Genomic DNA, 26,902 nt, shown 5'->3' with positions numbered 1-26,902 from the left:
GTGTCTGTGTGTGTGACATTTGCATGTGTGAGATGTGTGTGAGTACATGTGGTTGTGTTTGACATGTACATGTGTGTGAGTGTACGTGGTGTATGTGTGGTGTGTGTGTGGCATTACATGTGTGTGCTGTATGTGGTATGTGTGTATAGTATGTGTATGTATGTAGTGTATGTGTGGTATGTGTTGGCATGTATGTCTGTGTGTGTGGTGTAATGTGGTATGTGTGTGATTCTGTGTATATGGCATATGTGGCATGTACGTATATGGTGTGTGTGGTGTATATGTTGTGTATGTGTGGTGTCTCTGTAGTATGTGTCTATGGTATGTGTGTAGTGTGAGTGGCATGTATGTGTGTGTGGTGTGTGTATGCACTGTGGTGTGTGTGTGTGTGTGCATGCGTGCAAAAGCAAATGCACTTGCAGATGTTGAGGCCCGGGTCAATGCCAGGTGTCTTACTTACACTCCACCTTTCGCTCCCCTTGAAGTTGGATGGAGCTCACTGGTCACGCTACACCAGCTGGCTATGAGCTCCAAGGATGCTCAGTCTCCGACCTCCCAGCATTGAGATTCTAGATGTGCACTGCCAAGCCCAGCATGTTCATCAGTCCCAGGTCCGCATGCTTGTGCATCAAGCACCTTAGCCACAGATCTGAGCTTTGAAGTACAGAGAGCTGTAAGAGGAGGATTTGACTGGGAGCTATTTATGTCCAAGAGTTCATTTTTCAAAAAGAAGCTGAAGTTTGTTTTTGTTGTCTAGTACTATTATGAAAACAAAGGCTGAGTCAGTGAGCCTCGGCAGCCAGATAAAGAGGGCCGAAGCAATGCTTAGCTGAGTGTGACAGGAATAGACCTGGGCTTAGGAAGCGTCTGCATGTGGACAGCACATCCATCACAGCCTAGCACTGCACAGGGCCCGCAAGTGCCCTGGCTCCCGTGCAGAGACAGCCTGTGATTAACGCACCATGAGAGGGAGCAGTGGTCAGGCTGGCCATGCTGCGGAACCAAAGCTCCAAGGAGAATGGGTGCAGCTCCCCCGTCCTCACTGTCTGCCATGGTGCCCGCTGGGTACGAGTGCCCTGCGAGAACACCCTCTGGGTAGGGAGCCCTTCCTCTGGCAAGGCAGTGGCAGGGGCAGTTGTCCCACGTGTGTAAAGTACACTCAGTGACACCAGAGCAGAGCCTCACAGGGTTACAGAAAACATCATAGGCACAGGCTGGAAAGATGGTTTGGTGGCTCAGAGCACATCGTACTCTTCCAAGGGACCAAGTTCAGTTCCTAGTGTCCATATCAGGTGGCCCACAGTTCCTGTGATTCTATTCTGGGTTTCTGACACCCCTGGCCTCTATGACACAAACCCACATAGAGACACATTATTAAATATAAATATTTTTGACCACAGGGAAAGAGGCTCATTTACAGTTCTGATGGACTTTATTTCAAGACTGGAGTTATGACTGGTAGATAGCAGCCTCCTCAGGGTCCTGGGGAGCCTGGGGAAAGGAAGACAGCTGGGACTGTGGACCAAGGAGCACCTCCAGGCTGTGTCCTGGAGGTCTGGCAAGGAAACATGTCACTCCTGCGTCCTCACAGGAAGCCAGCCCAACAACTGAGAAAAGCAACTTGCTGAAACTCTGCTGCTGTCAAGGCCTGCTCAGAAGGCCTGGGGCTTTGCTGCCTCAGAGCTGTCCCTTCTGAAGATGGATTCCAATGGCCACTGTGCACCACACACTGGGGCAGCAGCTGCCACCCGACAGGTCCATGGAGGAGGCTCTGATGCTTTGTCATTTCAATTTTGAGTCATGGTAGACAGGAAAATTCTTTCTAAGAGAGAGGCCTTAGCTGCACCTGGAGGACAAGAGGGCTGAGAGCTTAGGGAGCCTGAGGAAATGCCCTGGGGCTGAGCACTGACAGATGGCATCAGATGAAGTCACAGGTGGTCTTGAAATGTGCAGAACCCTCTTGCCTTTGAAAAACGTAGCATCCAGCTCCCTCCAAGGGAGAGGAGACACGAAATGGTCATCTGTAAGAGGGGATGGAGAGACACCAGACCTGATGACAGGATTGCCAGCACTGAGAGGCCTGCTCAGGTGGTGGCGAGGTGTGTAGAGCAACACGGGCGTCACTGGACGGATCCGACGTGCTCATTCCCAAGTGAGGGTTTGGTCCCAGCACACACTGGCTTCTCAAGCTGCTCCACTTACTTGCCGTTCTCTCCCTGCATCCCTGCTCCTCTTCCCACAGAGGCAGCTAGCAGGAAGGAAATCCTCCCGTCCAGAACCTGAAGATGCTGAGGTTTTAAAGGAGAATGAGGCAAATGCATATTCAGTTAGGTCATGAAGCAAGCATGTAGCAAAAAGAAAGGATTCCCAAAGACCCAGCTGCAAGTTAGCTGAAATGTCCTACACATGGCCCAGAGACAAGACACAGCCCCTTCACCTGCTGCCCCTGTGTCAGCGTGGGCTATGTCACCTTGACCCAGATGCAGGCAAGTGAATCCCAGAGCTCTGCCTGGAATGCAGATGCACGCTGCTAGAAATAACAAACCTTTCCCTCTCCTCCTGTTCTCTGTCCCTTCCCTCCTCCCCCAAACCCACATCAGATCATAAGGAGGAAGTCACTCTCCTTCCATCAAACCCCACGGTGCCTCTTAGCATTTGTGGACTGGCAAATGAAAACAGCTGGGCTCCCCAGCAGGGGCTGCTGTCCTGCTCCCAGGCTAGGTCAGAGTCCCTGGTGTGGAGAAGTAGCCAAGCCAGGCTGACAGATGGCAGAAGGTTTTCTAACTTGCCCCCTCCTAGGAACAGTGAGCCTTCATAACTGTCCCTTTGTGCTGGTGGAGGTGAGACTTTCTGGGTAGAATGTTTCTCGAGCTGTGCCGGGAAGGCAGGGAACAATGCCAGAAAGAATCTTGGCCCAGAGTCTCTTACACTCTCTGATCTTTGATCTCTTTTCCACGCCCCAATTTTGGTAGCATCTAGATAACCATCTATGCACACACAGCACACCACAGTGGAACAGAACTCTTGCTTCCATGATTCAAGCATGTGCCACAGACCTGCTCCATGCTGTTGCTTAGCAGGCTTGCCCGTGTCTGTCAGAGTCCGCTGAAAAGACATCCAATCAAACTCTTTCAGAGGATGGGCGTTCATTTCTAAATGTCCACACAGTACAGCCTAGAATGGCCTGGGAAGACAGTCTTAACTGAGGGGTTGTCTAGATGGGGTTTGCCTGTGGGAGATTGTTTTGATTGTTAAATCGATGCGGAAAGACTCAGCCCACTGTGGGGGGTGTCATTCTCTAGTAAGGGGGCCCAAACTATGTGAAAGGGAAAAGCAAGCAAGCAGGACTGTTTGCATTTATTTCTCTCTGCTCTTGGCTGAATATGGTGCAACTAAATGCTGAAAATGCAGCCACTGTGACTTCCCTTCAGTGATGGCCTATAGCCTGGAATTATGAGCCAGACAAACTCCTCCTCCCCAGAGCTGCTGGTGCTGGAGGCGCTGGTGGTGCTGGAGGTGCTTGGGGGTGTTGGAGGTACTGGGGGTGTTGAAGGTGCTGGGGGTATTGGAGGTGCTGGTGGTGCTGGAGGCGCTGTGGGTGCTGGAGGTGCTGGAGGTGCTTGGGGATGCTGGGGGTGCTGGAGGCGCTGGTGGTGCTGGAGGCGCTGGGGGTGCTGGGGGTGCTGGGAGCGCAGGAGGCGCTGGTGGTGCTGGGGGCGCTGGTGGTGCTGGAGGTGCTGGAGGCGCTGGGGGCGCTGGTGGTACTGGAGGCGCTGGTGGTGCTGGGGGCGCTGGGAGCGCTGGGGGTGCTGGGGGCCCTGGGAGCGCTGGGGGTGCTGGTGGTGCTGGGGGTGCTGGTGGTGCTGGGGGCGCTGGGGGTGCTGTCAACTTGACTGTCATCATCATGATACTTTGTCACAGTGACAGAAGTGAAATTAGGACAGAGGACATGAGAATTCTGTCCTGGGTTCATTTACCCTTGGTCTCCGCATCCATCACTGCCTGCAGGACTGGGACCCACCTGAGCATATGACCCTCGTGATGCTAACTTGTCTGTTTCGTTTGTCACCGTGACATGTCCATTCACCACATGGCTCACATACCTGGTAATGGCCAGGCAGGAGCCATTCCCATGGGACTGCCGTCCTGCCCTCCTCAGTCCCTGGAGAGGGGTCATCAGCAGAGGTGGTTTCTGTCGTCCTTAATTACAGGCTCACAGGACAGCTGTGAGACAGGAGCAGCTATCATTACTGACCCAAACATGCTTCAAAGGAGCTGCAAGTGGCGGCCTGGATAGTCGGCTGGCCAGGCCTGCCCTGCGAAGTGTCACTGTATGGCTGTGATCAGAGCACCTACCTGTTAAGTGTGTCTGGCTAGAGAGGTAAACAGCTGCTGCACGCTCTGTACCTTTCATTAATTGTGTCTGGTATTTGCTTTCTTTCCTGTTGGAATTGATTTGGGTGGCTGATAATCCAAGCTAATGAAGACAATTAAAATGCCAAGCATGACAAACACCAGAATTATCCAGAGCCTCTGTGGGGCTAAGCCTCTTCACTGGGGCCAAAATTAGAATAATGCTGCCACCTCGTGGCTCATAATGGCATCAGGTTTTAAAGGCCAGTGGTTTTACTAACAATTGAAAGCATGGAATCTATGTATTTGACAGGGCAATAATAGATTGTGAAGTTTTCAGCACAAAATAAGCAAGATTGGTGTGGTGATGCGCACATCTAATCCTAGCACTCTGGAGACAGGAGGAGTTCAAAGCCACCCTCGGCTACATAGCCAGTTCAAGACCAGTGTATAGTACATTTAAAAGTGAATAGATCACTTCTGAATAAATTCCCAGTGGAAGTTTTATAAGTTGAATTGCTGACCTTCCTTAGTCAAGGAGATGCAAGCCCACAGTCCCCCAGAATGACATGGTCTGGGGGATGCAGGAAACCCCACTGGCCCTATTCTGGAATGCAATGTATTTTTATTCCATGGCTATCTGCAATTTGATTGATACCTGCGTATCCAATAAAGAAGCACTCCACGAAGCAAAAATACACAATTGTCACCTGCTTCCTTCTCCAACTGTAAGGCTTACAAGTGTCATAGTAACGTCAGTTAAGGTACAGTAGAGGTAGAGACAACTCCTAGGTCCTGTGTCATAAATTACTTTTAAATATTTATATTTGCAGTCCAAAATCAGCTAATTTTTTTTCGGTTCTGTTTTGTTTTGTTTTGTTGTTGTTTGAGACAGGCTGTCTCTACATAGCCCTGGATATCCTAGAATTCACTCTGTAGACCAAGCTGACCTCGAACTCAGAGATTCATCCACCTGCCTCTATCTTCCAGGTGCTGAAATTAAAAGTATACACCACCATACCCAGCCTCCAAAATCAGTTGTTCTTGATGAATCTTTTGAGATGTAACATACACTTTACTCAAGTACCCCCATTCCTGCCTAAGAAGGCAGCACAAAAGTCACAGTGTACACACAGACAAGACGGTGGGGGCTGGAGACAGGGCATTCACACATCAGAAGGGACATTTCATCTCCACATAAAGAGGAGACAGCGCATCTCCACATGTAGGCAGGGAGATGGCCGGAGACACAGTTCAATTGTAGAAGAGCCTATAAAAATCCAAGGTGTAGTATCCAGGGAAGAAACAGGAGGCAGAATTATGGGGGCAGAGCCATAAAGAAATGGAGATAAGAGAGTATAATATCTCTAAATCAGAGGTGTGCAGGTACCCACCTGCCCTGGCACCACGTACGCACGTGCACACCCTTGATGTCAGTCCCCTCCAGGGACCTTGTCTGTTGTGGCTCTGCCTAGACCCTGCTGTACCCTCGCTCTTCCGGTAAAGCAGCACTCAGGAGGTGCTGGGGTGGAAGCAGCTGAGGCTGTGGATTTACCCTGGCTCACTAGGAAAGCAGGTGCTACCAGACAGGCGCTCTCTCCACGGTGAGATTTTTGTACGGGCTGAGAACTGGGGAGGGTTTCTTTCTGCGGCTCTTTATGAAGTTCTAATTGACAGGGGTAAGCCGGGAGTTTTGGCACATTTTCTGTGAGTTCCATCTTTTATTCAGTAGCTTGTAATGACTCCCTTTCATCTCCCTCCCTGGGCTGTCCTAGGATGGCACCCCGCATATTTCAGTGTATCTGATCAGCCCTCCTGTTAGGGGGACCAGAGCCGGTGCGGGGCTGGAGAGAAGTACTGGGGAGCCCCTGCTGGCTGCTGGGTGCCACTCTGCCTCTGAGCAAGCTGCACAGCCAGCTGTCCCTTATTCATAGTGTTGATTAATCGGGTGTGTGAGTGAAGAAACAAAGCTGTGTGTGCAAGAGAGAGGCCCTGTGTCTGTGTTTCCTACAGAATCTCGTGGTTTGCACCTACGCATGGCAGGCGTTTCCCAGGTCACCATGTTCAGTGTTTCTTCGTCTGTGTTTCAGAAACCCATTGCTGCACTGCTGTGCTGCTCACTTGAGAGTAAATTCCAGGCTGTTCCTTTCCATTAGAATGTTCTGGAACTAACCAAATCAGTGTCGTTGTGTAGATAAGACCTCTCTTACCACAGATAACGTTGGCTGGTGTGCTCCTCTGTTTCCAATGTGCCTCTAATACTGAAATGTTTAGCAACAGTACCTGGGCATTCTCAGAAGCATTGTGGAGGGAACAGGGGGCTGCTCCGAGTGAGCCAGGGTTGCCTCCAGGACAGGAGCACGGTGTGTGGGAGTCCAGGCAGGCAGACTCATCCTTCGGGGCGCTTGGACCGAGTTCTTTCCCTGCTTGGGTCCAACTTCCTGCTCAGTAAAGTGAGGACCAAAGTGCCTCCCACTGAGTGGTGGTGGCAATGAATGCAGAAGCGCCTGGTGGCCTTCCTGGGACTCGTAGTTCTTCACAAATCCTTCTCACTTCCTACTGAGGGAGTGTCCTCAGCACGAGCTTCCAGCCTCTCCTTTGAAAATGAGTTACTGGGTACCCAGCAGCAGCTTAGTGAAGACTCCTCCTAGGAAGTAAAGGCACACTCGTGAACAGCCAACTGCAAGTGTGCACAGATGCTCTGTTTAGTGGGCCACACTAGCCATAAGCTGTCCAAGGTAAAAATGGGCATGAGAAGCTAAGGAGACAGGCGGTGGCGGTGGGACAGGGAGACAGGGAGACAGGGAGACAGGCGGTGGGGCAGGGAGACAGGGAGACAGGGAGACAGGCGGTGGGGCAGGGAGACAGGCGGTGGGGCAGGGAGACAGGCGGTGGGGCAGGGAGACAGGCGGTGGCGGTGGGGCATGGGAGGAAAATAACATTACTGCAGAGTATGTGTAAAGGGCACTGGCAAGATGACTCAGAGGTAAAGCCCCTTAGCAGCAAACCTGACAACCTGAGTCCTATCTCTTAAGACCCACAGTGTAGAAGAAGAGAATTGACATTTACAAGTTGTCTTGTGGCCACTGCATTTGTCACATGGGATATGTACACCTACACACACAGAGACACACACAGACACACATACACCTAGATAAATAAAAATTAATTAAAAAATTTAAAGATGTATATGTATGTACATATATACCAAACATTTTATACTGACCTGGATAAAGGCATATTAAGTCCAGTGTTTCCTTGCTTTGGGGTGCTTGAAATCTTCATTGAAGACTTTAAGAACCTCCCTCAAAACAAGTCCGTCCTTCAAATGTATCCAGACGATAAAGCGCCCATTGCTTCAGATGCTCTGCTAGGCACTGGTGCGTTCCTGATGGAAATCTCACACGAGGAACACAAACACTGACCACGGACCTGGACAGAGTCCAGTTCCCAGGCACACCTGCCCCTGCACACACCGCCTGGCCACTCTGAGACCTTGCCCATGACAGAAGGCTGTGCATTTCCAACGTGGAGTGCTTGTGAACAGAGTGCTGGAGGTTTTCCAGAGTCTGAGAAGTGGCTAGCTGACCGAGAGAAAAGACTCAAGCCTGATCGTGACGTTCATGTGTATTTCACACTCATTGCATACACGAGCTGAAGGTAATTTTACGGTTTCAGGGTACGTGCATTTGATGCCATGTACAGAAGCTTTTGCTGTGGCAGCATGTCCGCATTCAAAATTTAGATCTGGGAGTCTTTCAGGATTTTCTCAGGAATGCTCACCCTCTCTAGAGAAGCGATTGCAACTGTGTCCTTGTCTCTGCAGGACGGTAAAGCCCTCTAGCCCCATGTGACGGCCTGTGAAGAGCTGCCTTCCTCTGCTGGCCACCGGCTCCACCATGGGTCCTGCAGGAAGCACACTGAGCGCTGGGCCCCTGCAGATGCAGATGGTTCTCTGGGGAAGTCTGGCTGCCGTGGCCATGTTCTTCCTCCTCACCTTCCTCATCCTTCTGTGCTCCAGTTGTGACAGGTTAGAACACGCATGCATCTTCTAGAACCTAAACATAGTCCTTGTCATTCCCAAAGGAGCCTTTGTACCAAAGAGTCCCCGCCCGTGTTTACAGGTTGGTCACAAAGGTTCCAAGGACATTCTCCATCACTCACTTGAAAACCCTCAACTTTCCTGGAGAGCAAAGCAAAGAGTCCTTCCCGATGTTTCAGATGCCAGGATGAAGTCTCTGCTGCTCTCTGAGCACATCCTTTGGAGTGCTGTCTTTTTTCTAGCCGTAGGCAGATTGAAATCTGAGTGTGAGACACTACATCTCTTTTTCACAGTTGGCATTACTGAGGAGGCTCATGGATTCTTAAAAATGTGTGTGGTAAGCTGCCCTTTGTGAAGAAACAGATTTGTTTTCCTGCAAGACAGACTCACTGAATGTGGAAACAATTTTTTTTTCTTTTTAAGCATTACTACTTGTCTCGCTTTGAACATGGAGAATTGGGGTTCTTTACAAACAAAAGCAATTGCTCAGAAGAGTCAGGGATGGTCCAAAGTCTGCAGCTTTGGGGTATTGACGGAGCCCATGGGGACCAACTTAGCCAGCCATACCCAGTTCTCTCAAGCTGGGAAGAAATGTGCTGATATTTAAAAGGATCCCACCCTAAAATCTGTCAAGAATGGAAAATCCAGGCCTTGTATATCCTATCCTGATCCCCCGCCAAGCGGACCCAGGCCTTGAAGGCTAGGTGGAGCTTCCAGCTTCCAAGAAGATAGAACATAGGAGGTCCTAGTTCTAGCTCCCAGGGGCCTGAAAATTCTGCTGCCATGACTCGCTCTCCCGCTAGGTGTCACCCTCTCCTCACCATGGTAGAAACGCCGTCTTTACTGCTGATGGCTTTCTTTGGACTGTCTGTGCGAGGAAATGTATGCTATCTTTACTCACCGGACTTTTCCACAGACTAGAAGTCCACGTGACTCTTCCTGCGAGCTTGTCACCTTCCTGACGGACATGCAGTGTTGTATCTCCTGTACCTTTTCTCCTCCCTCACATCAGGTGACTCCACAGACTCTTAAGGGAGAAGATGAAATGATTGTTAGGGTTCGCTGAGGAAAAAAAGCACCGTCTGCCATCCGCGCCCTCTGGGCACAGCCAGATCCTGCTTGCAGCGTGCCTCCATCCTCCTCTGCTCACGGGGAAAGAGTGTGCAGAAAGGAGACACATCCTTGGCTGTCAGTTCGCCCAGCAAAATAAACCTAGTTCATAAAACCAGATAAGAGCATGGACACATCTGTCTTCTTTTCATTTCAGAGAGAAGAAGCCAAAGCAACACAGCGGGGACCACGAGAATCTGATGAACGTGGTAAGCGGTGGTATTTCTGTCCATCTGTCTGTCCAGTGACACCTATCCAGGAATGTCACCGCTGGCTTTGACCTGAGTGAAGTTGGCATGTAGAAGGGAGTGGAAATGAGCTGTGTGCTCCACCAATGTTCACAGAGCTTCTGAGGGAAAGGCTGGACCGGACTGGGCTCCAGCCTGCTGCAGGGACATCTTCTGTCCCCTTTGGTCAGAGAGGGCTGTCACAGAACAAACTGGATGACTCAGATGGGATTTACTGTCTCTCTGCTCTGGAGAGCAGAGTCCAGCATCCACGGTGTTGTCACGTTAGGTCCTTCCAGAGTTGGACCTGTCCCCAGGCTCAGTTCCTTAGTTCACACCTGGTCCGTGTCTCCACCTCTGTCCCTCTGCTTTCCTTCTCCAAATGTCTGCCCTTAGGGCCAAGTCATAAAGATACCAAATATATGAGACTAGAACCCAGGTGACTGACGTAACCTCAGTCTTCACCAGAGCCATCGGAGGTGTCCTGGTTCTCAGATAGAGTGCACTCTGCAGGTTAGGTGGAAATACAACCACGCACCAGGGCCTGGGGCCCATGGCACAGCCTGGCCTTGCTGCCTTCCCCAGTCCTCATCTGAGGAGGACTTAGTGGGATCTGCCCACCTGGGTGAGGAGCAGCCTGAGGGTGTCACAGTCTGTCTGTCCTTTAACTCAAATTGTGCCCTTAGGCGGTAGCACAGCCCCAGCAGCTGTCTCTACAGCCCACCCCCAGCCCCAGGGCAGTGCTAGGAGAGAAGTTGCTTCCTGGTCAGAGCAAGAAGGAAGCAGCACGTGTATGTCTATCTCTGTGGGATCAGTATATTTGCACCCAGCAGGTGTGTTCAGAGCTCATGCAGGAGACCCCAGGGTGCCTGAACCCCCACTTCGCTGTGTGTCTGTGACCCAAGCAGGTAGGAAGCTGCCAGGATTCCCTTCTTGGCTCCTCCTAGACCCCAGAGCACTGGGTGTCTGTGTGAGTCCCACTGTCCTGACCCTCAGCAACCCCCTCCTTTGAGAGATTCTCTCACGTTTCACATCTTCTGCTGTCCTCACTTCTCTGTTCCCAGCTTCTCCATCTCTGCCTGTGATTGTTGGTACAATGGGGGAGGGAGTAGAAGGATGGAGCCCTGTGTTATTCACCTACCACCTTGCTCAGAGTGAGGTGGATAGTGAATTGTTGCCTGAAGCTAGGCATCCTCCTCTACCCTCATTTCCTTCTAGAACAAGGGTCAGGTATGGCTGGACCATTAGCAATAGCACCACCTGGGAGCAGATAGGAAGCCAGTGTTCCAGGGATGGAACCAACTCTGGTGTAGGTACCAGTGTGGATCCCTATTCTTGGTCTGTCCCTGCCATTGTGCCTGAGGTCAGCAGCCTTTGGTGAGTGGAGCAGATGAGCAAAGGAGAAGGCAGTCTCTTCATCTTCTTCCTCTCATGGGATCCCCCATGCGCCAACACACGACTGTGTACACTACGGTGTGCACTCACGGTGTGCACTCACGGTGTGCACTCATGGTGTGCACTCATGGTGTGCACTCATGGTGTGCACTCACGGTGCGCACTCACAAGAATGTGGCGTACACTGGCCACACGAGGCCTGCACACGCTGTTGTCCACCTAGTTCCTGAGTTTGCTAGATATCACAGTTTGCAGATTTGTTTCTGTGGTGATGGGAAATGTTGTAGTGATGGGGCGAGCAGGCCTGCTTTTCGACTTGCCCGGCTCCCACATGGTTAGCTTTACACCCGAAATAACAACACACAAATTGTATTTATTTAAACACTGCTTGGCCCATTAGCTCTAGCCTCTTATTGGCTATTCTCACATCTTGATTAACCCATTTCTAATAATCAGTGTAGTACCACGAGGTGGTGGCTTATCGGGAAAGATTCTAGCCTACGTCCATCTTGGGTCGAAGAATCATGGCGTCTGCATCACTGCCTTCTTCCTCGCAGCATTCTGTCTTCCCCGCCTACCTATGTTCTGACCTATCAGGCCAAGCAGTTTTCTTTATTAATTAACCAATGAAACAACAGATAGACAGATGACCCTCCTCCATCAAAATGTCATTCAGACATAGATTGTGGAAGTCTGGCCATGACAGGTTTTACAGGAAGCCTTCCCTCGATCCCCTGGCCTCTCCCCTAAGGACACTGTTTCTATAGTGTGAGCACCTAGATCATGGAGCAGCAGGTGTGAGTAGCACTGGCCCAGTAGAGCAGACTCCCTGGACACTCGGGCATCACCACACGTCGGGGCCATTTTCCGTCTGTTATTAGATTTCCCATCAGAGTCAGGAAGTTTGTGAGGCCAACTACCCAAGATTTCTCTGCAGGACATATCAGAATTTCCCATGTGATATCCTGGAGCCCGGGCTGTGTCCTGGGCAGCAGAAGCCATGAACGTGAAAAGGATGGGGTCTGTCGTGTGCCCATCTGGGTTGCTCTCTGGGACCAGTAGCGTAAGCTGCATCTAGGAGCAGCTTGTTTCTGCATGCCCCTCATGACAACTCCACCTAGCATGTAGTTCCAGACAGTGTCTGCACACCACCGTCACCCCAGAGGAGCAAACTCTCTGTGTGTCTTTTAGAACAAGAAAGGTTCGCAAAGCAATTTCTCAGTAGATGATCCTTTCGGTGACGCCTGAAGCCAGAGACTAGTGCTGGAAGAGCCTCAGAAATGTATGGCGTTAAATACGGTACAGACTCAGTCTCCTCCTGTCTGGAGGCAGCAGTGATGCTTTGCTCTTTGTTTGGCAATACCTGTGTTACAAGGATGGCATTGGTCCCTGCTGGGATCTGTTCTGACCACAAGAGTTTGTGGTCTCCTTTTGCCGTGTGCTAAGGAAAACAGTGTGTCTGTAGCCCACTTGTAACCACCAGGTGAGGTGCACTGCCTGAAGCCCCAGAAGAGTCCCAGTTCCCCTGAGAATCCAGAACCACACCTTCAAAAATAAGCTTAGTCATTCTCCATCGGTCAGAATGGTCCCCACTTTGACACCTGAGTGTGGCTAAGTTATCCATGGGACTCACCTAATTTGATTCATGGATTCTGGGATTTGCTTTTGACTGTTTTGATTTTAGGAGTGTCTTCCTCTGGTATGCAGCAGATTCTTACCAAAAGATGTATTTGGATTTTTCAGCCTTCTGACAAGGAGATGTTCAGCCATTCAGCGACCAGCCTGACAACAGATGCCCTGGCCAGCAGTGAACAGAACGGGGTGCTCACCAATGGTGACAGTAAGTTCTGCAGAGATATCACTGTGAACGTACTAGGTTTCAAATAAGGTGGATCACAGGGCTGGAATGATGACTCAGCAGTTAGGGCCAACACTGTCACCACCGCCCCCACCACCACCACCACCTCTACCACATCCACCACCATCTCCATTGCCACCGCCTCCTCTACCACCTCTATCTCCACCTCCACCTCCACCACTACGGCCACTACCACCGCCGCCACCACCTCTATCACTTCCACCACTACCTCAATCACCACCTCCACCATCTCTACCACCACCTCCCCCACCACCTCCCCCACCACCTCCACCACCACGTCCACCACCACCTCCACCACCACCTCCACCACCATCTCCACCACCTCCACCTCCACCTCTACCACCACCTCCACCACCATCTCCACCTCCTCCCCCACCACCTCCCCCACCACCTCTGCTGCTGCTCTTCCAGAAGACTTGAATTTAATTCCCAGCACCCACATGGCAGCTCACCACCATCCACTACTGCAGTTCCAGGGGATCCAGTGCCCTCCACAGGCACCAGGCTTGCAAGTGATGCACGAACATATATGCAGGCAGAACACCAGACATGTGAAATAAAGATTTCATTTTCTGAATAAAGAAAAAAGGTAGCTCAGAAACTGGGGGTATACTCTACCTGATCACTATAGCCACTAGTCTTAGCCAGAAGTCTCATTTGCATAAAGACACCTGGAATCTGGTTGTTGGCTGTTAGAAGTGGGTAGAGTCACCTGCTCCAGCCTTGAAAGCGTCTACTCCTCACTGAGTCCCCCATTGACAGGCAGCACTCAGTCACCGTCTCCAGCCCCCAGCTGCGCATCACAGCACCGCAGCAGACCTTGAGTGGAGAAAGTTCATTAACTTACGACTGTCAGGGTCACAAGTGTGAGCAGTATTAAATTCAGATGTCTGCAAGCCTGCTTCCACTTCCTGCTAGGGGCTGATAGTCACTTCTTGCCACCTGCAGCCTCCTGCATCCCATAGTCCAAGGATTCTCCTGAATCTCTGAATCTCCTGCTGCCCTTCATCTTCCACCCTTTGGGACCGTGTGTAATCCCTTGGGCTTGTCTAGGTAACCAAGTTCCTCTACCCTCTCAAAGTCGGCCGATTACACACTACACGCGTGCACACACGCACGCACGCATGCACATTGGTACGTGACACAGCATGTAGTTTCCGTAGACTGGGATGAAGACATCTTTGGGAAGTCACATCCTTGTCACACAGCCATTAATAACCTGACCAAGGTTTGATTATCACATAGCTTGGGGATCTGTAACGTGAACCAGGCAGCGTGATTCCAGGGCAGGCACTCAGCATTCTGTATACACCATTCTGTCTGACACACGATATACACTGACTGACAGGCGTAGTCGCAACGATTGCTGCCTGTGTGGCTTGCATTCCCTAAGGCAAGGCTTCTTCCTTCCGCCTTTATGAAGGAAGCTCAGGGGTCATCAGCATGGCACCCGAGTCTACAGGTGCCAGTGCCCCTCTGTTCTGGGACCAGATAACTGGAGCCCAGCAGGAGCTGTCCCCCGGGATCAGAAGGAGTTGGAACTCTGGGACTGCTAAATCCAGAGTGTTGAGGATACAGCATTATCCCGCATGTTTCTTTTTCTGTTCTTCTTCCTAGCTGTATATTTTACATTTCCATACGTGGATATAATGTATTGTGATCACATCCACCCTCATTACCCTCACCCCCCACCCACACTCCTACTGACCCCTTCCTCTTCCCACATGCTCCCCTTTCTTGTTTCGGTTTTCTTGGTTTATTGGTGTTGCTGGAGTTTTGTTTTGTTTCGTGGTTTAGGTGAAGGCCTCGGGAGCCCTCCCAGCTGGTACACTGTCTCTAATCTCCCTACAGTGAGGTTCACTTGAGTAAGAACTTGTCGCTTTGATGTGAGAATTCTGAGAGAAGGATTCTATTCTGCTCACCTCTGGGTGTGTACCGGGTTGAACAGTCCCTGGCATCTGGCCAACACTCAAAATCCATGCCATAAGGATCGACTGCCAGGAATCATGGTTACCATTTTAGAGGCAGTCCAGGGACATGCTGGTGGGGCCTCTGTGAGGCAAGGATGTGGGGCCGAGGCACAGTGTCTGGCCTTTGGTGATACAGACCTAAGGTGCATCGCTGCTGCTCCACCTCTGTCCTAACAGCCAGATGAAACTGACTTGTGACATGGGACAGGCCAAGAAGAGCGCCTACTCCCTCAAAGGCAAGGACCCGTTAGACGAGGGTAACACACATGCCCCATTTTTGGTATTTTGTCAACTTCACTTGTTCTCTAGCCTGGGGATGGAGGCAGGTCCTGGTGTGAGCTACAGGCAGGCGCTCTAGCACTAAGCCAGTTACCCAGTCTGCAATTGAACTGAGTCTTCCTGCCTCAGCCGCTTTAAGCACTTGGCCCTGCCTGGAATGTTTCTTTGATCCTGTGCACTGTCAGGCCCTCTGCCTCCGTGGGTCTCAGCAGGAGTAACAGTAAGTAATGAAAGGAACCATGAGTCAGAGTGTAGCTAGCCCGCATCCTTTATTAAATCATGGACCGGGAATACAATGGCTGGCTTCCCTTTAAATGGAATGGGATGCTGCTGAGCATCAGGTTACTTAACGCGGACTTGATGGTCTAGCATCGTGGCGCCCTGCACGGGTTATTAAGGGGTGCTCTTCCTCTGCTGCTAATACCCCGTCCTCTTCAGTTCTTTCAGAAGACAGCACCTTGACCTGCATGCAGCATTATGAGGAAGTTCAGACCTCGGCCTCCGATCTTCTGGACTCCCAGGACAGCACAGGAAAGCCCAAGAGTCATCAGAGCCGGGAGCTGCCAAGGATCCCCCCAGAGAACGCCGTGGACGCCATGCTCACAGCCAGGGTGGTGGAGGGGGACTCGGGGCCCGGCATGGAGGGGCCCTACGAGGTGCTCAAGGATAGTTCCTCCCAGGAGAACATGGTGGAGGACTGCCTATATGAAACTGTTAAGGAAATCAAGGAGGTGGCAGACAAAGGCCAGGCTGGCAAGTCCAAGTCCACGTCCGCCTTGAAGGAGCTTCAGGGCGTCCCCGCAGAGGGCAAACCCGACTTTGCTGAGTATGCCTCTGTGGACAGAAACAAGAAGTGCCGCCAGAGCGTCAACGCAGAGAGCATTCTGGGAGCGTCCAGTGACCCGGAAGAGGAAGCCCCCCCACCTGTCCCGGTTAAACTTCTGAATGAGAACGCAAACCTTCCAGAGAAGGGAGAGGCAGAGGCAGAAGAGCAAGCTCCGGAGGGGACCAGTGGACACAACAAGGTGGGCTTTTGTCCTGACGGAAAGGTTGCCGGGTCCTGGGACGTATGTATGATACTAGCAGGTTCATGAAATGAAACGTGACCCGGGCTAGTGTAAGCCGTTTTACCCTCTAAGTCTTAAGATGCTGAAGATTTATGCCTACAAAATCTTTCTCATATCTCATTTGGGTCGTTTCCAGCGTTTATATTATATATTATTAGACCAATATTAGTGTCACTAAGAACTAAATAGGCAAGATTCTTTGCCCCACAGTCCTGTCTTCTCTGTGTGGCTTCCTTGGGCAGCATAACTTGAGCCCTTCAGAACCCCACAGCTGGAAGCACTCTGTCCTGTGCAGACAGTCCAGATGTTCAATGTCTCTGCTCGCAGCTTGTTGTGTGTATTTTCCTCTAAACCAACTAACGAGTCTTATTTTTCACTAGTTTCTATGCAATATTTTTAAGTAATTTCTAAAAAGTTTATTCAGCAGAGGTCTAAGATTCATCAGCAGTCTGCAGCCTTTGGCACATGTGTCTCAACAGCCTCTGAGCCACAGGGAGCCTCACATTGGATGTCGAAATGCCCCAGCATTTAAGTAGGCCCACCCCACTTCCGTCAGCTAATAAGGTTTCCTGTTATCTACAGAGATAAATGCCGGGTTATCTTCCAGTTGTAAGTTCAAGTCCAGCCTCTGCAGGGAGGGCAGGGGGGGATCAGGAGCAGAGCTGCTGATGCTCACCCTTCCTGTGGCTGTCTATGAAGTCATTTCACACTCTTCTGAGTTTGTCTCAACTTTTCCTGGTATCTGTGAAATCGGCGGCCACACGCACCTCTGGGATATTTGCAAACATGTTCGTAAGCTGCAGTAAAATCCAAGTTTCTGCCGTTCCTATAACCAAAGACAAGGAAAGCGACATGAGTGTATGCTGCCTGGACTAGCGAAGCTCTTCTTCATGAGCATTCGGAAGACAGAAGGGTTTTTTTCTATTGTTAATGAGTACTTCTCCAGATTCCACGTTAGGGACTGGAGACCCGCATCTCAGGATCCAGTCATCCCTCACTCCAAGAGGGATCCTCTTCCATGCAAACAATCCCAATTTTAACAGAATTAGGAATGTCAAATGTTTGATATTTTTTAAAAAAAGATTTTATTGAGCGTCCACTACATGCCATATGGCCTTCTAGATGTTCTACCCCAGTGAGTAAACTATAAATGGATACAAATCCCAGGTCATGTGGAACTTGAGTTTTAGTGGGGGAAGAGATAGACATAACATAGTTTAAAGGGAATAGCCACATAAGGAAGATTGGGCATAAGTCGGGTGGGGGTAGAGTTGTTGCTCCTACCTCTAAGTGAAGGGATTCTTGAGCAGGATCTAGGGGGCCTGAGAAATCTGGGCAGGTGCTCTTCGAGGCACTGTGCACTTTGATCTCGGGAAGCCCCCAAGCTAGCTCAGTGGCTGGTGTGGGAGGGAGGGCTGGGGTGAGCCGAGATGGGCAAAGATGAGAAGACTTTGCAGACAGGTGTCTGGTTATGTCCTGGGCCCGTGGTCTGAATGAAACCAGCAGAAAGCAAGAGTATAATCTATGCTGTGAAAGCTTCCTCTGCTCTAATACCTAGAGGGGCTCCGGGCAGGACAGAGGCAGCAGAAGTGATGAGAGGAGCGAGCGAGACCAAGAGCTGAGGGCTGGCACAGCCTGTGGGCACAAGGAACCACCGCAAATCAAGACAGAGTATCCCAGGAGGGCAGGGGCTGGGGCGAGCCGCAGTCCTCTGCTCGAGTAGTGTTCCGCTAGAGATCAGGACACACCTCGGGGCAGCTGGGGCTGGGGTCACATGGTTCAGAACTAGCTGCCAAACTGTTTAAGCTCATGGCAATGGGTGGCATGTCTACTAGGACCAGAAGAGTCCTAAGAACAGGGATCTGGGGTCAGGAGGACAGCAGGAGAAACCAAAATAAGAACAAAGACCAGGAAAGAGGGTGGGACTTGCTGGAGACCTGAGCACACACAGGACAAGCCATCACTCTGCTGTGACCATCATTTGGGACCAAGACGAACAGTGTGAAAGTAGATACTTGGCTGAAGTGGTTGGCAGAGGAAAGTTATCTGAGGCTTCTCTGGACAATAGTGAGGGAAAGATGGATATACTATCACCCTCCCCAAAGCCCGTCATCTCTCCCTTGGTGATGATGATGAGGAACCAAAACCATGGGTTTGGAAACCACTGACTGATTTCCACTGCACACTGAAGTATTAGACCTCTGGACAGCAGTGGTGTGACTGGGCAGTCATGGGTGTGCCAGCAGCTGATTCAAGAGACACATGATGGCCTGCAGTCTATAGAGATCCCAGAAGGCCCTGGTCTAGGCATGGGTGTACATGAAGTCTGTAGAGATTCCTGAAAGTCCTGGTCTAAACATGGGTGTATATGAAGTCTGCAGAGATCCCTGAAGGCCCTGGTCTAGACATGGGCATATATGAAGTCTGCAGAGATCCCAGAAGGCCCTTGTCTAGACATGAACATATATGCGCAGTAGATAGGTTCAGCTATCGGTTTCAAACTGCTTTAATTTGTATTTTTTGACAGAGATTTAGTTCCTTGTCATACAAGTCTCGGGAAGAAGACCCAAATCTTACAGAAGAGGAGGTAAACTTCAATTGTTTTCAAATAACCAAAAGCATGTGCTTAAAAAATAGAGACATCAAGGGGCTGGAGGGCTGGTTCAGCAGTTCAGAGCCTGCGCTGCTCTTGTAGAGGAGTTCAGTTCCACAGCCCAGGCTGGGCAGCTGGCAACACCCTGTCTCACCAACTCCAGGGAATCCAGTCTCGCTCAGTGCAGAAGGAAGGGTTGGACAGACATGAAGAGGAGGGAGAACTAGGGTCAGAAAAGAAGGAGGGCGCTTTAGTCAACAGCCAGGGTGGGCCACCCTAGAAGGAAATTGTCAGTGGGCTGGAAAATTCCCAAAGTCAGGATGGCTGGAAGTAGGGAATTTCATCCTGCCTAGAATGTTGGAAAATGTCTCTGAATGGAATGTTGGCTGCTGGTCGCTTCAGGAAAAATGAAATCAGGCTAAGACTAACATTGCTTGAAGCTACCAGTAAAAACAAATGGTAGATTTCCAAGAATGAGGGTAAAAACTGAGACTTATGTGGTGCCTCCCAAATGCAGAAGCCATGACCATGACACACATGGCGCTAGGTTCAGATGGAGCACCAGACCCCTTCCCTACTCCCGCTGTACGTGGCTGGAGAGGAATGCCCAGTGTGGGAGCTTTGTCACTGGCTGGGAGCTCTTGAGTGCAGCCTAGGGAGACGAAGAGTGAGTTCACGGCGTGCCTTCTTCAGATGACACTGCCTAGGCCCCACGTGCTCCTTCCCAAGGAAGGGAAATGTTACCCGTCTCCCTGGCTGCAGAAGGCAAAACTTAGGAGTCGTCTTTGATTCCTATTGCTTCCCCATCCTCCCAGGTACAACCAGTTGCCAAGGCCCTTCAGGGGCCTCCCAGCTTTCTGCCTCATACCTCCATCTCTGGAGTGCCCCTCATGTCCCCTCCCACTGAAGCCCTTGTGAGTCTGCGGCTTTCCCCTACCAGTTTTCCACTAGCCACGGTAGCTCCATCTGGTCTTCTGAGAAACCCACAAAACTGGGTTTACAGAGTTAGTCAAATACGACTAATCTATAGAAAGGAAGATAGTGTGATTATTCTCTAGTTCCACACTTCAGAACTAATATGGATGACAAAGGTGACTCACGGGGTGGGGCAGTGTTTATGAGCACCTAGTGGGGAGGAGGGAGCATCTAGTGGGGAGGAGGGAGGCCGCTCCAGCCAGCAGTTTATTTCTCCTTGTTCCCTACCTAGATCTCGGCCATGTATTCCTCAGTGAATAAACTCGGACAGTCAGCACACAAACCCGGACCGTCTCCGAAAGAGCCAGAGTTGACCTGCCAGTCCGTGCAGGGACCCCCTCAGAGGTCATCCTCTTCCTGTAATGACCTCTATGCCACTGTGAAAGACTTCGAGAAATCTCCCAACAGCCTCTGCACACCTCCCCCAGCAAGGAGGCCCAGTGAGGAACCCGAGCCTGACTATGAAGCCATACACAATCTAAACAGAGAGGAAGAAAAGGTCCCTCTGGAGACCAATGGCCACCTCGTCCCCAAGGAGAATGACTACGAGAGCATTGGGGACTTGCAGCACTGCAGAGATATCACCAGGCTTTAGCAACCCAGAAGTCTCAGAGCCTGTGATCGGGACTCATCCAGGACCACTCGGCTGTGGAATGATAAGATGTCATGTTGCTTTAGTTAACCCAAGTCAAGCACAGGGTCACAGCTGTTCCCCAGTTTCTGAAGCAGTAAGGTACGGACCCACCTGTCAGGGCAGGATGCCATACTCACGAGGAACCCCACATACATGTGACCTCCACATCCCACAGAGGAAGGCAGCCTGTGAGGGGAAGCTTCACCGGCCAGTGCTGAAATTCCATCTGCCTGGGATACCTGCCGCCCTGTGGAGCCAGGTTTCCTTCCTCACTCTCCTCCTCTGTCTGCCACCAGAGCTAAATCATCCTGCCTTCCACCACTTGTGACCCAGCCACGTCTGTGGTTCATCCCAAGGAGGGTCTCCCACAGGCTTGGCACCATCTTCCGCTGGATGCTAGGATGGTGAGAACAGGCCGCTGGTCCCACCGGCTTCCTAGTTCTCCCTGTTTGTCCCTGGGCTTCTGGACGATACAGGCTATAGAGGTTGGGGGTGGGGTGTCCCTGGAGGCTCTGGGGTCTTTTCTCCTAATTGTGACAGCGCACTTGCAATCTTTCCACTGTATTTGAGGTACTTTAGATGCTTTTCCTATTTTTCCTGTTCAAACCTTCCCCCACGGTGTTCGGAAACCTTGTCAGAGTTTCGGAACTCCCAGTGACAACCATGGTACTTCTGACGTTGTTTAAGCCCAACGCTCTCCCTTCCAAACAGAGCCTTAATGTTTATGTTGGGACCCAGACCGCATGTGCAGACAGCAGCCATGGTGTCTATCCCCAAAGGGCTGCGGACATGAATTTGTATTCCCAGTGATCTCTGCTGCCCACATGTGTGACTTTCCTATCTTCGATGGTAATCTAAGAGTAAAATGTATACATTTATTTTATTATATAAATTTATAAGATGTTTTATGTTCATGCCTAATTTCTAGAAAGTGCCAGAAAACATATATTAACTATTTTGATTTTCTGTACGATGATTTATACTCAGTTTTAAAAGGCACCGTAAAGCACACAAGCTAGGTAATTATGAGCAGTTTCTATTCTTTTCTCTAACAAGTAACATAACATTGAAGATTTGTAAGGACTCGGCTTTCCAGATGGTATCGGGAGCTTCAGATCCAGAACACCCAGACCACTGGTGACTCACATGCAGTGATGACCATGTCGAAGTGACAGACATCACTGAGACTGTCAGTGTTAGAAAGAGAGCAAACTCTGGCTTCAGAAGTTTGAACTTGCCGAAGGGCTCAGATATCTCTAAGAATCTCAGTGGTGGTGTCCACCGTGCGGTACTTGCCAGTGCAAATTGCCTGTTAGACTTTTTTTTTTTCCTTCATTTAACAAAAATCAGTGGCTGAAGTAGCTCAGATTACCAGTTCAGTCTGCTTTCAATTCAATCATCCCTCTACATCTTCTGAGGCCAACACTGGGAACTGCGTTCACTTTTCAGTCTTAGAGGAGCCTAGCCAAAGTGCAGGCAGGAAACCTTGGCACTGATGCAGAGAGAGGCCGTTCCCGCCCCCGCTGTGACTTCTGACTCTAACCGCGCACTAACCATGCTGTTCTCCCTCCTGTGAGACTCCCAGAATGTGACTGGGAGGGTGAAGTGCCCAGCTGCGGCCTGTGTTCCCATCCCTGTATTCATGAACTGTCCTTGTCGCTGCTGTGTGCCAGGCTTGTGGGGCTGTAAACTCTCGGAAGTGGTGTCAGTCAGCCCAGTCCACCCATGAAGATGCCACACAGATCAGCGGAACCACTGCCGATCAGACGGGAACAAGCAGGGCACCTCCCCTGCCCCAGGAGCAGCAGAGGGCAAGGATCTTCCGCAAACACGGACTTACACCACTGTGTATCAATGAGTTTGACCCAAGCGTCTCCCGGGTTCCAAGGGTCCCTCTAGTACATGGTGCTACCCCTGACACGGCCCTCCCAGCCTGGGCTGGCCACACTGCCAACCCTTCACAGGCACCTTCCAGCTCAGAAGTTTGTGCTTTATAGAAAGTCTTACTTAGCAGGGAAGCTGGTGTGGGCGCTGAAGTATTTAACTCTTTCTTTAAAGACAAATTGATTATAAACAATCATGTCATCTTGAAATCTCGTCGTCAGAATGTCCCCCGAGTTTCCAGACATCGTATGCAACATCGTTGTAAAATATGCACTGAAATCGCGCTGCTGGCTTGAGCAGCAGTGACTGAGTTGTGGCGGAGAGTACCTCGAGGGTACTTCACAAGGGACTGGGCAGAAGAGAGGGCAAGGAGGAGCTTTGCTCGGCTGAGCTCGGTACGTAATCAGTGTATTTATTCCTGTGCCATCGTTGTTGGACTCGATTACCCAGGGTTTCTCTGCTTTGTGTTGTGGTGTTGTAACTTTTTACTCTTTTACTTGATTCAAAATCTGTGTTCCTGTCTGTGCTGGACAGAGCTGTGGTTGTTTCAAAGTCTTCGCCTAAATGTTACAGAGTTTAAGCTGGTGAAAGTAATAATCAAAGTAGACCACGCCGTACACAGAAGCACTGGCCGCTGGCCTCCGCAGTGTGCATCCGAGCATACCCAGCCTATGTGAGTCATCCCCAAAGAAAAATAAATCACCAGGTTTTCCCTTTAAATCAGAATTGTAATTCTGTCTAGATTAGAAGCAGCTATTTCTTTTTCTTTAAATACTTTTAAAAGTCTGAAAGCATTTTCTGCTGCTTCATGTACTTTCCAAGTGTAAACTTTGAGAAAAGCAGGCTTTCTTATATGAAATGTTCCAGAAATTCTAAAAGAAAGTCATTTCTATAAATATGTTAGCTGCACATTTTTAATTTGTCATTTTCTAAATCATGTCAATAAGTCTGTAAAACTTCTAAATAATACAATAATCTTTGTGAGAAAAAAGTTTGTGAGTTTTCTACAGTAAATCGATGGAATTGGATTCTTCCGCAGTAAATTCTAATTGAATACTTAATAACAATAGGCCATGAACACAGAACTAAAGTCTCCCCCAGCTTGCCAGGGTGCTTTCCTTAACTTGATTTTCACCTGTATGATTAGAACACTCCCTGCCTTCACCAGCGATAAACTATATGTATACACGTGTGTGTGTGTATGTACTTATGTATGTATGATGTGTTGCTGGCTCTGGCACAGCCCTGGTACTAATTAGCTGTGTTCTATTATATGTCTGGAAAGTTTATCCTACTGGTGTGATAAACTTATGTCATAACAACAGAATTCAAAGAAACCATTCTCCATCAGTTTCATTGGATAATTATGGAATACCTTTCTGAGATGCTTTTATTTGGTTTTCCCAATGAAGACATTCAGATTTTAAATTGTGTTCATAATTCTCCCAGTGAAAAACAATGCTGTCTGAAGATGCCTTTGTTATGCTTTGACTCAATGCATATTCATTCCGAGAAAAGGATGTAAACAGGTGTGCTACTCAGTGTGTGTCAAGGAGGAGAGGAAGCCAGAAGCAGCAACAGAGGAGGCCTGAGCCTGGCTGGCAGGCAGGGCGGCCTCCTAGGTAGCCCAGGCCAGTTATCATGGGGGGATCTAGTTTATTCCGTGTGAAAAGTCGAGCATTTGCTGCAGGGGCAGCAGGTGACGGTGGGGTATGGATGTACGAAGCCTGTCTTGTGATTCCAGACGGAAGCAGGAGTCCGTAGATGGAATGACACCTATCCCAATGCTCCCTGTGATCCGGGTGCCATCTTCTGAAAGTGTTGGTCTCTGCTCCACCGACAGCTTAGGCTGGCTGCTGGAGGCACAGTCGGTGTTGAGGGTTATTCCCTGGAAACCCTGACAGTATAATGTACTGTGCCAAGGGGACATGGAAAGTGTGATGATGCTGGTGTTAGTGAGTAGCTGCTGGGAAAACAGGATTACATGTAGACAGAATCAAACGTGGATTTCTTTACAGCGGCACCCGTGTCTCCTGCCTTGCTGGGGCCTGTCTGTTCCTCCGGGCATTATTCCTGACAGGGCATCAAAGAAGCTGAAAACACTCATACACAAGAACTACACTTAGAGAAGCTGGCACAGAACCCAGGAAAATTAGCATTTTTATCTGGAATTAGGTTACAGAATATTAAAAACCATGGTCCAGAAGAGAAAGAACATCTGTATGGTTTTTATCCTATTTTTGCTCATTTTCAAGCCTTTTTTATTTTTATTTTTTTATCTTTAAATATTTGTATTTTATTGTTCTTCAAGTTTTTATTTACCTGAGAAATATTTGTTCAGATTCTTCGTATCAGGTGAACAAAACAAGTCTGTTTAGAGGTGATCCTGCAGATCATCCTTTACAGTCATTGATCCTCGTGCAGACCTCCCCGTGGGCTGTCTCTCTTTCTGTAGGCTGTGTTTTAAGATCTAGGAGCTGGGCATAGTAGCTCTGCCTGTAATCCTGTAACATGGGAGAGTGGGCAGAAAGATCTGAGCTCAAGGCCAACCTGGGCTACGTGGAAAGACCCTGTTTCTACATTATTCTGGTTCTCTGCTGTAAAGGTTGGTGCCCGCCCTCCAGACTCTGCGCCAAGCTGGCGCAGGAGAATGCTGCCATGTTGTCGCCAGCAGCCCAGTGTTTTCCAGGGGAGTCTGAAAGACAGCCTGATACATACACTGTCATAAGCAAGTCTGTTTCTTGTTTAAGCCCTTTCCCTCCTGAGGGCAGTTGAACCTAGCATGTCTCTTGGGTTCCTGACAGTTCAAAGGTTCCTCTTACACAAGAATAGTACAAAGTAACTTAAGACCCAAATCCATCAGCAGCTGTCTGCGGATCTCTGTAACTGTCTGATCATCCAGTCCACAGAGGAGTGAAGAGGTTTTCAAAAGTGAAGATGCTCAAACCTTGTCTTTATATGTGCAGAACCATCCAGACTGCCTCAGAATCTTACAGGGTCCCTGACTCTGGCGCCTCAAGGAGGCAGAAGCACCAAGGTATGATGTCGTTCTTCCCGCCTCCCTTTGCTTGCTCCTGCCCGGATGGCCATCTGTCCATTTGTCCATCTGTCTCAGGGCCTCTTCCCCACCCACGGCCTCTTCCCAGCTGTCTGTCTATGCTGTATCTCAGGATGTCCTGTCTCTCCTACCAAGGATCTCCGGCCAACGTGGAACCACTGACTGTGGCTCTGGAGTGACCACCTCTATTCCCTGCTTCTCAGGCCTCCAGGGAAAGGTCACGGAAGCAGACATAGACGACTTTGCACATTCCTGACACAGCTCCATGTTTTCTGTGTAAAACCCACTGGTGAACCTGATGTGACATTCCCCATCACTTGGACCTTTTCCCTCTCCTAAAGTCGGTCTAGAATATCGGTTCCCTGCTACTTGACCGAGGGCTGCCACTCCCCAGAGGCCTGTGCAACCATTCCCAGTGTTTATCTGGTAGAGATGCTATATGGAAAAAGCCTGGAGCTCCAATCATTCTGAGTATTTTTAGTACTTTTTTTTTAAAGTATCAAATACACATTTGACTCAGAAGGGGGACAGAAAATAAAACCTGAACTAAGTGCTGTGTAGTGTCCTGATTCTGTTTGTCTCTAAAAAACATACTGCCCCGCTCCCACCAGCCACTTGGAATCTCTTAAAGCAGTGGTCTCAACCCTCCTAATGCTGTGACCCTTTAATGCAGTTCCTCATGTTGTGGTGACCCCCCCATAAAGTTATTTTGTTGCTCCTTCATCACAGCAGCCTTGCTTGTGTCGTGAATTGTAATGTAAATGTCTGCTGTGCCGCCCACAGGAGTCAGCACCCACAGGTTGAGAACCACTGTCTCAAGTGTAACCAGTAAATGTGTATAAATGAGGACAGTTAACTCACAATGTAAACGTGTTCTTTAGATATTTTCTTTGTAACGCAAGAGTAAGCCAAGTTTGTGGGTAATTTAATGACCAAGTTATGGTCATTAAATCTGTAATCTATAAGCCAGGAGAAGCAGCCTTTCGAGTGTATTTTTACTAAAGACTGTAACTGTTTCAGCTAGGAAGATCAGCTCCTGGAATAAAGAACATAACTCCTATAGCCTTTGTGGCAGAATATGGCATCTGTCCGCCATTGTACCAGGGTGTTCGCTCCTGCCTATAGTGTTTCAGTAGTTTGTGTGTGGGGAGAGCACATTTTACAACTTCTTGGAAAAGTGAATTTATGTGCTGCATTAAATCCTCCTTTAGTCTAAAGAGAATTACTGGTTTTGGAGACAAGAGCACAGGGCTGTGGTCCCTGTCCCATCATCGACTTTACTATGTGACCTCAAGCAATGACTGAACTTCTCTGTGCCTCAGTTTCTCCATATTACAAGATGGGGATAATGATAATCAACCACTGCCTACCTCATAGGGATGTTGAGGACAAGTAGGGTGACATAGATAAGTGTGGATGCTTTGCCCTCCTTGAAG

General features: G+C 49.7%; 1 protein-coding gene and 1 long non-coding RNA gene across 3 annotated transcripts in view; one reads left to right on the top strand and one right to left on the bottom strand.

The window, feature by feature from the left end:
* The window catches only part of Pag1 (phosphoprotein membrane anchor with glycosphingolipid microdomains 1), an 89,372-nt gene extending 65,254 nt beyond the window's left edge, over positions 1-24,118 (top strand). For both annotated transcript variants that reach the window (XM_050161710.1, XM_050161709.1), the window contains 6 exons: positions 8,180-8,383; positions 9,663-9,714; positions 12,871-12,967; positions 15,694-16,280; positions 18,850-18,909; positions 20,123-24,118. In XM_050161710.1, the coding sequence (XP_050017667.1) occupies positions 8,253-8,383; positions 9,663-9,714; positions 12,871-12,967; positions 15,694-16,280; positions 18,850-18,909; positions 20,123-20,485 (1,290 nt within the window). In that variant the 5' untranslated portion in view covers positions 8,180-8,252 and the 3' untranslated portion in view covers positions 20,486-24,118. The remainder of the gene's footprint in view (positions 1-8,179; positions 8,384-9,662; positions 9,715-12,870; positions 12,968-15,693; positions 16,281-18,849; positions 18,910-20,122) is intronic.
* Positions 1-26,902, bottom strand: part of LOC126513379 (uncharacterized) — a 1,096,546-nt gene that overhangs the window by 6,550 nt on the left and 1,063,094 nt on the right. The gene's annotated exons all lie outside the window — the stretch shown is intronic.

This window comes from Alexandromys fortis, unplaced genomic scaffold (genome assembly GCF_014885135.2).
Source record: "Alexandromys fortis isolate MF-2015 unplaced genomic scaffold, M_Fortis_MF-2015_v1.1 scaffold_74, whole genome shotgun sequence".
In the NCBI taxonomy this organism is placed as follows: Eukaryota; Metazoa; Chordata; class Mammalia; order Rodentia; family Cricetidae; genus Alexandromys; species Alexandromys fortis.
Note: the sequence above shows the minus strand (reverse complement) of the source record. Positions and strands in the feature narration are given on the sequence as shown.